The 14348-nt window shown below is 37.8% G+C and overlaps 1 protein-coding gene across 1 annotated transcript; it reads right to left on the bottom strand.

The window, feature by feature from the left end:
- Positions 1-1697: 1697 nt before the first annotated feature.
- Positions 1698-11082, bottom strand: clec11a (C-type lectin domain containing 11A). Its single transcript, XM_088625100.1, has 4 exons — positions 10818-11082; positions 9113-9290; positions 3641-3832; positions 1698-2760 (listed from the first exon to the last, which is right to left on the bottom strand). Exons 1-4 carry the CDS (start codon positions 10968-10970, stop codon positions 2360-2362), a joined length of 924 nt encoding a protein of 307 aa, XP_088481226.1. The 5' UTR covers positions 10971-11082; the 3' UTR covers positions 1698-2359.
- Positions 11083-14348: the final 3266 nt, after the last annotated feature.

Genomic DNA, 14348 nt, shown 5'->3' with positions numbered 1-14348 from the left:
GTATGTACTTGGTCCTGTACATCTCTTGTTTTCCATTTGATAAAAGCAAAACCAGTTCTTTTAACTCCTTCAAGTCATTCCTTATATGTATATATCTTAGTATTACAGTACAAGTAATGAACCAGGAGAAACATTAGCTCAATATAAATCCATTTTACATAGTAATAAATTACTTAATGTGATAGAAATGAAAAAAGGAAAATAATTTGTACAGTATATCAACTACAAGAAAAATGATTTATTTCAGAGCAGGCCTATTCCAGATAAAGCAGGGCCATTCAGAATAGATCAATGCTATTAGGCACAGCTACAGTATGCTTTGTCTCTGATCCAGACCTGATTCAATTCTTAACTTTTTGTTTAAATGCATTTTTGATACAGCTGAACTGCACTCAAGTCTGCTTAAATTATGCATAACATGATATTCCAGAATTGTTAAGTTCAAGCCATGTTGATTGTGCCTCCTACTGGTCAACTGTGCAGTTTTCTAAAATGTATTGTTAGAATTGGTACTGTGTTTACATCTAGAGTTTATACTAGACGTTTAGTAGGAAATTTAGATCTTAATCTTGCACCCTTTTGCTTGCATACTGTAGGTACTGTATATACTGTAAGTTTCTCACCCCGGTCTTCCTTTTGAGTACTTTTCTTGCATCCACTCCTGCCTACTCATGTTCACCTTTGCAAAAAGCTCCGTAGCTTAACCTTCGCAATAGAGGGATGGGGGGTTTGGTTGAGCAACTTATCCTCTCAGGATGTCACTTCCTCTGCTAGGTGAGTCACTCCAAATACTTCATACTGTACATATTTCATCTTATCAAACTGGAAAGGATTTAACCAAACTAATGAAATGGTCTTCCAAGACAATATCCTTCTCAAAGTTCATTAAACACAAATGGGGACAATTCCAACATTTATATTTTCTTATATTTATTTCATTGACGCATTACTGGAAGTTCCTAATTGAGTTGATGATCCGTGGGCTGTTTTTGCCTCGGGGGAGGGCCCTGTCAATAACATGGGTGGGGTATCCTATGTTGATGAAAAAAGAATGCTCGTTTGAGGGCTTGTTTTTAGAAATTTATGTCGTCACTGCAAAGTTGTTGGAGCCTGAGGAACTGTGAAAAAGGCAGAGAATTTTTAGCATGTGTGAAAATGAGCTGTACATGAGCTGTGTCCATCGGTGGGTCTGTAATAGGCAGAAGTAACTACTACTTCTACCTACAGTACTTAAACTACAAAAGTATTACATTCACAAATTAGGTTCACACATTTCAATGTGGATTTGAAACTGACGCTACAGACTAGCCAGACTACGGAGTAAAGTCAAGACTGTAGTAGGCTTCAATGTGCTTTTGGTATTTGCAAGGGTGTAGTAATGGGTTACTGGATTTGTGTGAGAAAATGCCTGGAAACACTGTGATGATCAACTCCTGTCCTTCATATTTTTATGCTCTGCTCCTGTTTTCTCTGGGTGCTCTGCTTTCTCTTCTGTTTTTTGTTTCCTTGTTGAAATAATTGCAAAAGGAAAATAAAATATTGTAAATATTGAAAGCTGCAATATGTGTTTTAAAACAGTGAATAACCATTTTATTGTATGTTATGCCTGAAAATCATATAATCATTCATTGACAATTTGAGGCTGTCCAAACCATAACAGCAGTAATTTATAAATACACAATGAAAATAGACATGAAAACTTTGAACAGTTTCTTTAATTGTCATTGATACTGTATGTCCACATTAATTAAGATCACATTTATGACTAAAATAGTATTTGTGGATTGCTACAAGTTGCACAATGATTTTGACATACAAAATATTTTATAATATACATTAATAATAATAAACAATGCATCCTCATAAAATACCCATTACATCTGACAATCTGAAAATTACTCTGACTGATGTTGAAACTGAGTTTAATTACTAAGGACATGCTTTACAGATCTACAGCATTGTCTGAGCATCCCATAATGGAAATGTTATGTCACAGAAAGTTAAAAGGTGATAGATGTGATTATTTTATGATAAAAATATTTATAATAATACTCAGAATATTTTCAAATTGTAGCAGTTTACATGTGATGTATTTCCCTGTATAATGGTTATTGAACAATAAAACTAGGCTTTATACCTGTTCTGTTTTTGAACAGCTATATTAGAATTTTTTTAGAAACTTTTGGTCGCCTTAGATCATTATCATTTAAAAAATACTACCATTTTGGGCCAATTTAATCTAAGAAAGCATTGTGTTCTTTTTCCCAAACTATATTTAATAGTGCATAGTCATAACAGTTGTGGTTTCTGAGTGCTTCTATGTGGAAATGTAAGTGCTAGAAAGAGATCTATAGGAACATCAGATGTCAAACTCACAGACAAAGTACATGCGTCTCTCACAGTCATTGTCCCACCAGTCACCATCATCAGAGGACATAGCAACACAATTCTCCCGCTTGCCTCCATCTGGCTGGCTGGAGAGGAAGTGCTTGCGCCAGAAGAAGAAGGTGACACGCAAGCCATCCTCAAAGAGATATAGGCCCTCTGATCGCTGGTCAGAGATCCCCAGCCACACAGGCCAGTTCCCGGGATGAAAGAACCCACGAGTGTACTCTCCCAGTGCTTCCTGTTCTTTCCTGTCCCTGGGCATGGCCATCCTGCCACCTCTCTCCTTGCACCGTTTCCCAGCTTCACTGAAGGTCTCGTATGAGCGGAAAACCAGGAAACATTTATGCCCTAACTGACGGCCTTTCATGCAACCTGTAGAGACAGTGGAATGTGAGGTGATGATGATGCTAACATGAAGTGAGGGGATGATATTACAGCTCATACTGACCTACTGTACAGTATAGGTAATCTGCACTTTTGATGAAATTCAGTTTACTCAGCTTTGGTTTTAAACAGTAAATGGGCTTGATCTCCTGGTCTTTGACAAAAAGATGCACCAGAATTTTTGGTGTGTTATAAGAAACATGATTTCTTGGACTGAATAAGTTAGGAATTAGCAGGGTTTTACAAAATATACTGTTGATGCCATGTGTCTGACTTCACTAGCATAGATTGTGATTGTGTAACCTGAAATTTCTGACAGATAGTGCTGAAGTCTTCAGTTTCCTGTCTCATCATTATCAGACTGTAAAGAATGGAAATAAAAGATAGAACATACATAATGGAATTCTAGGGGAAATGCAATGATGTGTAAGTATTTGTAACCTCTCTCTTTAAATATTTAAAATGTTGTTCTATTGTCTGAAGTCTTTACAGCAGTTTCTAAACATATTCATCTTGTCATTTTAGAGTACCTGTTATTTTAAATTTCATATAAAATCATTTTTTTAAATAAAACCCATGTAAAAACTTTAATTTCAAATATTAATAAAAGAGAAAATAAAACAGTGATTCTTTGCATAATTCTAATCACTATTACTCATATATATTTACCCCTTGCTCTCTTATTCAGTGAATCCTTCTGAAAAATCATCTGAATTCTTTATCATCCAGACAATAAAACCAGCCAATCTGCACATCTGATACTGTTGTGAAATTAGATATCCTGGTACATGAAATGTATTGTTACTGTCCGCAGTTTGATCACAGTTTATTTGTATGGGTTTTTATATAACACAGGAGTTCTCTATACCTTCCAGTCGTCCAATCTCCTTGCGGTTTTCTTGGTTGATCCGTGAGATGATGTCCATGGCCTCCTCAGTCTCACTCACCTTCGAGGCCAACCGAGACACCCTGTCTATCAACTGAGATGTCTTCACATCCAGAGTGTATTGGGCGACATTAAGACGGTGCATTGCTGCATCAACATCTGCCAATCTGGACACTAGTAGCACAAAGGAAAGGGTAAATGAGTTGTGATGTTAAAGTCACATAAGGAGAATTTATGTACTGTATGAAAGAGATCTTTATCTTGGGCCAATATCATTGCCATGAAACGAAACTCAGACATTAGGTCAAACAATAGTAGACACACATCACATTCAGATGGAATTCCAGGTATAAATGTATTCAAACCAAAAAACAAAAATGGAACTAAGAGTGAGATATTTTGTACACTGGCAACATTTCCATCTTAATCTGCCATGGCAAATCACACTTCTTGTTGGGGGAAAATCAGTGCAGCCTTAGTGGATTTATAATTGATAATTTATAATGTATTGCTAAAATCTAAACTTAAACAAATTTAAGTCTTTTTCTTTTTATAGATCAGTGTTTTTAAAATGGCCCATAAATTAAAAATAATTGTATAATTTGATTAATGTAGTTCATTTCGGTAGCAGCATCAGCATGTGTAGGCTGCAAAGGAACAAGTAATAGGTTTATTCCATGCTGAAAAGAGAAGAAAGTAAACACAATGTTTCGGCTGTGGAGCCTTCTTCGGGTGTCAAACCACTGACAGCTTTTTGTGACCTAGTTTTCGTTAAAGGTCTCTCATCCCAATAATGACCATGCCTAGCCTTGCTTAAAGGGGGACTGGAATGTTCTATTTAGATTTTGGGGTAAGAAAAAATGAGCATTGATGAGTACATTTCAAACCACAATAAAAGTAAAATGTACAGTACACAGTAACTTGTAAAACCTCAAATTTACATAACAAAATACATACAATTTCCAGGTATGCAAAGCGCCATATTATGGAATTCAGAACAAGGCGACAAAAAATCTGGAGATGTGATGCAGCCATATTATCTCATTGCTTCTTATATTATTGAAAAGAAGCAGGATTGTGAATACATCTCTTTTAATCAAATAGAAATATTGTTCTCGATTTGGATATGGTTTTGCCGATAAATACTACTTGCTTGTTAACTGTGCATGCAGATCACATTGGAACATTTCTGTAATGAAATGTCTGTTGCGCAACCTGTACTTATTGGCTCCTACATCACATTAGTCATTACAGTGACTTTTGAACAGGAAGGGATGCATCACGTCACACTTCATGGGAACCCAAATGTGAGCTTGCGACAACATGGCGACTTACAGTACTTTCACAAAGTTCACAATTTTGCACTTAATTGAACATTTGACATTTTTTTCTATAACATCAATTAATTTATTTTGTTACTGAGATTTAATTACTGGTCTGCAAAATTAGGACTGCAGTTCTCCTTTAATTTCAAAGAATGGATGAGATCAGACCTGAAGATGCTAACACTGCTGTGAAGTATATAGAGAAATATGGTTTCTTAAAAATATATATATACTTACTTTCAGTTGGTCATTACTTCCAAACTAATCTGAATGTGTTGATAAGTAATTGATTTCAATACATTCAGAACCAATGATTTTGGTTAGACACAAGAAATTATTCAACATATTAGCATAATTTAATACAGTGACCAATGAGAGGTTTGTCAGTTAGAATATATCTGATATCTACATCTGGTATCATAAAATTATCTATTAAACATGCCACTTAATTCAGACATTGAAGAGAAATATTCTTCCATAGCTCACACTGATACCTCTAACAAAATCTAAATGTTTTTTCAAAATTTGCTCTTTACATCTGAAATATAAAACAAGCAAAATCTGATATTTTATTACAAATGTATTCGCTTTTGGACTGCTTATGAACGTCAGCTTTATATTAACAGCAATGTTGTCACAATTAACTGAAGCAGTCCTTACAATTTAAAATACCATGGGCTAAAATGTTTAAACAGGTTTAAAGTCCACCCTAGCAAGCATAGTGAACTGGTCGCAACAGCCATAGGAAAATATTAATATTACGTGTAAATAATCTAGATTGGGGCAGTCTGCAAGAATGGCTGTAATATTTGATGAATAGATATGTGTGGATATTACTTTATGGAATTCTCGGTAACTTTCCTTACTCATTTTAACATTAGCTCAATCTATTTGAAACTGTATGATGTCGTAAACAGTAATGTTACATGTGTGGGAAGTCAAAAATGTAGTTTGTGCGTACAGTAAATGTATTTGATTCACATGACTAATTAAAAACTACATTTTTTGCTTTAAGAGGCATACACTTCCTGCTCTCTTTAAAAAATTTAAATTATTTTATAAATATAAAATCAATAAATGCCACTCACAAAATCCAAAGATATTGTAAATTTTTGTGTTTTGTCTTAGTTATGCCATGTCATAGTTAGGAATAATAAGGCCTTAGCGGGACCTGCAGAACAGGATGATTCAAAGGGAGATCAGCACATCTTTGTGAAACACTACGCTATAAATGATGAAATTCAGAAAACAATCGTCCTTGTCACTAGCTGCGAAAAAACAAACGGCATGTAAAAGTTCTACATGGGAGTTTTTTTTCCTTGTGGTACCAGGGTGCTGCTGGAGCTATCAAAAGAGCTATCAATCTTGGTTAAATAATGTTTAAGTTAAAGCATGTTTAGGTTGCTTCAGTGAAAAACAGCTCTTCAAGTTTAGACTATGTAAATCTGCAAATGCATATTCATGCTTCAGAACATGTTGGCTAAGTAAAGCACAACTCAACTCATACTACTGTCACGATCGGCATCCCTCCTCTTAAGGGCACTCCGACCATTTCAAATTTTATTTGATTTTGTGAACCTGCCTCCTGTTTTGTCTCACTATTTAAGCCTGGTGCTCTCGCTATTCCTGGCTCAGCACTGGGAGATGGACGCCCGGAAGCCGGCCTACCAGCGGGTCCAGGAGTGACCCGACGGCATAGGCTTCATCACGGCATATTGACCATCTGAGTCTGGGGCTCGGAGTCTGGCCTCATTACCTTCGTATTATTCCCTGGCCCTGTTCTGGATCCCGTTATGGATTTTAACTGCGTTTGTCTTGGATGGATCCTCTGGTTTTGGACTTCGGACTGTGCCCCAGATTCCCCCTAGGACTTTCTGGATCTGTTTGCCCCATCCCGGCCCCGAACACCAGATCACCATCATCACACCTCCCTGTCTGTCAACCCGTCCTATCCTGCTATTCCTTCCCCTGATGTCCTTCTCCACTTACTTCCGGATTATACCGTCTGCATAGCGTCCTGAACTGCGCTTCACGGGAGCCTGAACCAGCTTCCATTACAACTACAACAGGACCTGTCTCACTTTCTAATGATATCACATCCCTCTTTTTTTCACTTTTCCTCCTCCACTTTGAACCTCCTACCTGGCACTGAAACAAAGAATCCTTTAACAACCATAATAATAATTCCTTACACTTATATAGCACTTTTCTGGACACTCCACTCGAAGCATTCTACAGGTAACGGGGACTCCCCTCCACCACCACCACCGTGCAGCATCCACCTGGATGATGCAACAGCAGCCATAGTGCACACAGAACACTCACCAGCTATCTGTGGGGAGAAGAGAGTGATGAAGCCAATTTATAGATGGGGATTATTAGGAGGCCATGACTGTTAAAGGCCAATGGAAAATTTGTCCAGGATGCTGGGGATACACCCAAACTCTTTTCAAGAAATGCCCTGTGATTTTTGATGACCACAGAAAGTCAGAACCTCAGTTTTACATCCCATTTGAAGGACAGCGCCTTTTTACAGTATAGTCCCCATCACTATACTAGGGCATTATGAGCACCCCCTACTGGCCCCATTAACACCACCTCCATCAGCAACCTGGAGGTCTCCTATCCAGATATGACTAGGCTCACACCTGCTTAGCTTCAGTGGGTTGCCAATTGTGAGTTTCAGGGTGATATGGCTGCTGTTATAGAGTTACATTAAAAACCACAAGGGTTATTTTATTATTTTTCTTAATAAATCAATATCTTTAATGATGTTCAGAAACTTAATTTTATTTTTAGCAACTAAAACTTCCCTTTAGTTACATGATAAATTCATATTAAGTGGATTTAAATAAATTGAACAAAAGATCAAATTAAGCTAATGTTTTCACTTACATCTAACATACCACAAGTGCCACCTATTCAACTTCTTTGGCCAGCAAAGATTCTCTGGGCAGTGTTACAAATCACACAGCGGCAGCACTAACTCATTTTGCTCTGGCAATGTGTTTTGACGCAAAATCTTGGTGACTGCATCAGTATATACTGTACAAAGGTTTTCTAAATCTCTTTAAAGCAGCAGCACCCGAAGAATAAGGACAAGCTGTCAAAGTGGTTGAATTAAGCAAACAATTAGCTTATTCAGAACCTTTAAAGACCAGATTGACTAAAAATCTGAAAACACAATGGTCCACAAGAACCAGGATAGGGGATACTTGAATAAGATAAAAACCTTGAAATGATTATTAAACAGGAACGATCAAGTCACGTAAACATGACTGCAATGTATATGTTTATAGTAAACAGTGCTCTGTACAAGATAAGAGATTAAGCAATGAATTCTAATTGGTTAATCATTTTTAGTGGAATGATACTGATGCTTACTAAGGAAGGATCTTAAATTTGAATATTAATTATAACAAAAATAAGTCACAACCGGGATGGCAATGGCTCACAACCCACAGTTTCCCCAGGAGACAGTGGCATTCCCACAAGTGAACACGGTTGTCCCGTGGCTCTAAGGACTTGGCTTGTCCACCCTTCCCCCTACCAATCATTCAGCCAATCATCCATTCAATCCTGTCTTCACAGTCCCTCATTTATTCCTGAAACGCCACGGAGGAAGCACTCCATCATTTAGCCACCAGTGGCAGTACAGTTATCTGCACAAATCCTACTGGGCGTACTAGCAACTCCAATAGGATTGTGAATCCCAGATCCTGCCTGTGTCCTGGAATGCAAATGCCTGCTCAGTGGTGTCCTACGCAGACCACAGCGACAATAACAGCCTGCTGCCCTATCCTCACTACGCCCTCAGTTGCCTTCAGCAAGCGCCGATCCCTTCGCCTTTGGCCACCTTCGGAAAGCTGCGAAACTCCCTGAGCCTTAGCACTCGGGGTTCATCATGCTAAACCACTGCTAGTGTGTTCAGTGCACAGCCGTGCCATAACAAAACAATCACAAAATCCAAATAGTACAGATTTGGCTTCACTACGGAAAACTACGGTTTCATGTACAAGACATGTCCTGTAAGAAATAATGCTAACCATACTGGAGTGTCAGATTGAGAAATTTACAGATGTAAAGACATGAAAATCATATTGTTATTAACAATTTTTGAAAGACTTACAGATATAGGTATATGTGTCATCAAGCACAGGGGCGGAAGTGGTAGGTTCCAGGCCTTGAGTTGGGAGAGTTGAATTTTCATCTGTCTCTTCTGTTCTGCTCAATCTTTTATCCTCTGGTTCGTCTCTCTCATACCGTTCTACAACCTCAGCTGTCTCCAGGTGCTCTGTGTCTTCACCCTGAAGAGCCACGTTAGCAAGACTGAATCCCAGTTACAAGCACACAGGGCTTCTACTGCTTACAAATACAGTAGGGATGTTCTGAACACAGAACTCATCAATAAATAACTTTAACAAAAAGCCAATCTTAATTTATATTTTACAAATAATATATTTGTCCATCTATTTCAGTTTGCTTGTCCTGGTGATGGCTGTCAAGGCAATGATATTATAGCATTAAAAGTAAATCTTGGAACATGTTACTATACTAACACATTCATTGACATGAGTTACAAAAGGACATCTAAATTAGCATAAGACTGCATTATGATATATAAAGTCATGTTTTCACAGTCAGCTGAAGGAGTTTTTCTTTGTGAAACACAAAACATACAGCAAGCTTTTTTGCAAGCTGCTTAGCTGGTATAGAATCCCAGATGCAGGACAACAAATGTACAGCAAGCGTTCCTTTTACAGATCAGAAAGGAAAAGCTATAGAAAAATCGTCTGATGTCCATTTATATTATTGAATTATTAAGCTGGGTGCAATTTGTATTTTAGCTAGACCATTGTCTGTAAAGGGATGTTGTTGGTTTTACTTCTATATCTTCTTACTTTACGAAACTTATTATCTTAATAAGTAGTCATCCACTTGTCTTTCCCGGTTTTATTTTGTAGCTAGCTGACAAATACCCGTAAAACCCAGAGATTTGTAAAGCTCCTAACCTAGAAAATTTGCATAAATAAAGATTTTCATATATTGTATATCATCAATAATATATTTGAACAGGTATAGTTTTATTCCATGCTGAAATGTAAAGAAAAGAAGCACAATGCTTTGACTGTGGAGCCCTTTTTTCCAGTGTCTTTCTATACAGACACCTGAAGAAGGCTCAATACCCAGAACATTGTGTTTACTTTCTTTACATTTCAGCATGGAATGAACCTATACCTGTTCTTTTTCAGCCCACACATACTGACACAGCTTTAACTAGTAGCTTTAATTAGTATGTGCTGTATGATCAACTGTATTGATGTAACTCTGCGACAACACAAATGACTGATGGATCTGTATGATAAAACATCTCAAATGCAAAGACATGCACCATTCACAGAAGTTGAGGAATCACAGGTTGATTCCCATTATCACGTCCCTCTTGTACAACCTCTTGTCCCTGTGTGTCATGGACAGCCAAAGTTAGACTAGAGAGCTGAACCTGAACTTCAAATGAATGCAACTACACAGCGAACAATTACAAGCCCCCAGTACACAACATTTGCCTGTTTCAATCTATAAAACTTTATTTTAGATAGTGCTATTAGAGAAAAGTAACCTTCACAAATCACTATACATTACATCAAATCCATAATTTAGTCCAGTACTTTAGATGTCTGAAAAAACAATCCAGAATAAATCACAACTTTGTGTTGAGATAACTTACGTTTCTAATATAATGTGATTATTTTGATACATTTGCACCCTTAAATATTTTATATAGTTTCTTTCGGAGTGTGAGGAAGCAAAATGGTTTGAAAGTTGCCCCAAACCTGTATTTCTGGATCAGAACTCCCAAGGATAATCCTCCTGTGCTTCATGTACACTCCCCAATCTGAGTGGCTCTTTGAACTTCCTGTCCCGGGGCTGCATTGAAAAAGTTGAGAAAAACAGATAAAATGAATTAAAACTGCTCCTTTACCCATGTTTAGCTTTTTAGCTGTTGGATTTGAAAAAAAAACTGCTACAGTCTTTCTGTCTTTGGGCTTTGTTCACTGCTCTTCCTCTCCCTTTGCTGGTTGTCAGCTGTTTCCCAGTCTGGCCTCAGGAACAACAGGAAATTTCATTGTTTTCTTTTTTATTATTCCTTCCATATCCATTTTGAGTTAACAATGCTGTCTTAATGCTGTCTTACCATTTTTATTTTTGCACGTACTTATCATTTTTTAATCCATTTTTTGTCATTTTAAAATAGCTTTACATAGTGAATGATTTTCAACCTCAAAGGATGGTCAGCTACAATGTGACAGCATAGAGAAAATTCTGTAATAATAATGTCCACAAGTCCCCATCATCACATCAGTGTTACAACTAGGCCCAGAATATACAAATTCAAAATAAAATTTCACTCCTTATGAGAGTATTCCCTACAAGAGTAAAATAACTTAACACACATTTAATAAGGCAGGAGAGGTGTCATATATTTAAAAACAATTAGTTACAGTTTATTCAGTTACAGTTTTGCACAAATGATCAAATGGACAGGATAAGAAAACACTGGAAGACAGGACAAAAAAGAAAAGGAACAGAGTAGAGAAGTGTGCCAACTGAGAAGACCTTGTTTTGTTCAGTTTTGGAAACCACATTCTAGTTAAGTAATTTGAGCCTTGTTTAAGAGAGCTTATTAACATATAGTTATATTAGGAAACTGTTACACCAACGCGTGGCGGAGTTGATAGTAGATGGACGCTATGTGGTAGAGAGAAGCGTAGGAGGAGCAGGGGCCTAAAAAAATCAGGTGTACTTAGCTGTAAATCAAGATCCGGAATCATTGTCAAGGGGAATCGAAGTCCAGGAAACAGAAACACACAATAGAGAGATCAGGAGAATCGCTGCGAAGGCAAGACATGAAGCTAAACAAGGTTTATATTTACCAACAACAGACTCTGATCCTAACCGTCAAATATGGTGTTGGATGTATCAAGGTTTGAGGACGCATTGCTGTTTCAGGACCCAGATGGTTTGTCATCATTTTCACAAGTAAATACATTACTGACATTATTACAGGTTATACAGTATTTACGTAATATGGATACTGGTGTACTTAATTTATTTTTTAACAGATAGTGCCTTAATAATTTTATTAGGTAACAACAGAAAAAACAGGAAAATAGAGTGTTATTATCTGAAATGTAATCCTATTATAGTTGTTGCTGTTTGTTGTTCTATTTCTACAATGCTCTTTCACAAACATGCCCAAATTAGCTTTTCAACTGTAAACTACAAAAGAAGAATACATGTTAACAAATGATTTGTTGGAAGATGTTTTTATAGATCTCAATTACATTTTTCTTTCTCTAACGTCACATTTTACTAACTTTAATACCACATTTTATGCATTAAAGATCCTGTTTTCTCATGGATCATGTTTCATCTGAACCACTTTACAGAGTGGTCAAAGATAAACAGTTGGCAGCGTCTAGTACCGAAACCTCCTGGCAGCTGCTTCATGCAAACACATTGCTATTCAGCTACAAAAGAAAACTAGGTGATGTTATTATAACCACAAGGGCTTTCATTGCATTGTTCTAATTGCCCTGGTAGGTACTGGCCTGAAATTGTTGTACAGTATGTAGACATCAGGTTTGCCTTCTGTAGTTGTAGATGATTAAGCCCTTTGCCTGAAGGCACAGATAATAAAACCATATCCACAAGTTTAGCTGAGCCCAACAATCAGATATTTAACTACAGGTTAGTCTGTTGTAAACATGCTACTTAACTAATATAATTTCTGTATATATGAAGTTCAAGGAGGGAGCCGAGTCAGCATGCATAGGCCCAAAGGAACAATTAAAGGTTTTTTCCATGCTGAAAATAAAAGAGACACAATGTTTTGGTTGTAGAGCCTTCACCTGAAGAAGGCTCCACAGCCAAAATGTTGTGTCTCTTTTCTTTTCTGTATATATAGTGTATATTGCTACAAAAAGGGGCTAAGTAAATAGAATACTGAGTGGATAATCAATAAGTAAAATAAATCATCATAACCCCTGCGATGTTCTGTTGTGTACTGCTCTCGTACTTTTATTATTTAATAGAGACTCAGAGAATGGGTATTAATATATATGTGCCTTTACTTAATCACCATCTTAACGTGACCTGACTTACACACACCTTTCCAGGTATTATGGGTAATGTAGTGCACAAGTAGCTCGACATAAAAGGCAAGTATTACATCCCTCTTTTTTTGTAAATAAGAAAATACAAACAATACTACTGTAGCGGCGAGGCTCATTAAAATACAGGAATTAAGTTTTCTGCTCCCTTGCCAGTCCCTCTCTCTTTCATCTCAGTGGTGCTTGATACTGAGAGAGGCCATTCCATTTGGTTAACAATTAAGTTTTTTCTAGCTGATAAGAGTGTCCTGATATGGAGCAGCTCCCAAAAGCTAGTACCCATCAACCACCTTAACAAATGTCATTTCTGGCGCCTAAAAGTCTGAGATTTCAAGGGAGAGTATTATTCAAAGTTGGTTTCCGACCCTAAGATCAGGGTGCATGGTTACTCATCATCAGCCAATCAGGAAAGGTTCGCAGGGCAGGACAGTTCCGAAGGGTAGGACAGTTCCCAAGAGAACACAGCTCCCGAGCGCAGGACATTCTCGCAGCACGCCTGCTGGACATTCAGCCTCAGGGCCCACCTGAGCATCCTCAGACTTAGCCCGGACCACCATGTATCGGTCAGTGTGTCCGAGTGCCAGAACTTTCCTTTGTTCTAAGAGTCGAGAGCGGAGGTTGCCAGCGCATAACCAAAGGATCCTTCTGAGGTTAGCATCAGCAGTAAGCCTCGTGAACAGGTCGGAACTGTGGACAGCTGAATCACTATTCAGAACTAGCGCTTCAGCAAGAACGAACCGGTCTTCTTCCTGACCTGCTGGGACCCGCAGTCACTTTTCTCTTGTGCACAAACTCTTGCTAGTTCCAGCCAACACTAACTAGCCAGTTTTCAGAAAGCATCAGCAGCACATCGCAGGAATCTCTTCCACCACGTCACAAGCAGCAACAACACAGCTGGCACCGAGCCAGAGAGCGCCGGTTGGACACAGCAACCATACTGCCACTGCTTCATTGTGTCTGCAGGAGATCTGAATCCCCAGAGATTGGATGAGTATTCAACATTCTGCATTACCGCTAGAGAATTCAATTGTTACCTCAACCTGAGTTGATATCAATGTAATTCCTATGAGTGATATACTTGCTTTTGAGTATCTAGTGTAGAAGTTGTAAACCAAGTTCATTTACAAAACGGTCTAAATGAATGATATACTGTACTGAATGTATGTCCTCTTGGTATGTGTAACTCTTCGT

Source organism: Lepisosteus platostomus, chromosome 3 (genome assembly GCF_059453375.1).
Source record: "Lepisosteus platostomus isolate fLepPlt1 chromosome 3, fLepPlt1.hap1, whole genome shotgun sequence".
NCBI lineage: Eukaryota > Metazoa > Chordata > Actinopteri > Semionotiformes > Lepisosteidae > Lepisosteus > Lepisosteus platostomus.
Note: the sequence above shows the minus strand (reverse complement) of the source record. Positions and strands in the feature narration are given on the sequence as shown.

Bases quoted from the DNA above. Each gene is read 5' to 3' on its own strand.
- clec11a (XM_088625100.1), bottom strand. From the start codon at position 10,970: ATGGGTAAAGGAGCAGTTTTAATTCATTTTATCTGTTTTTCTCAACTT. The intron at 9,291-10,817 runs GTTTGGGGCAAC...GTGGCTCTTCAG, and splicing joins GTTCTGATCCAGAAATACAG to GGTGAAGACACAGAGCACCT. The intron at 2,761-3,640 runs GTATAGAGAACT...CTGTCTCTACAG, and splicing joins GGAGATTGGACGACTGGAAG to GTTGCATGAAAGGCCGTCAG.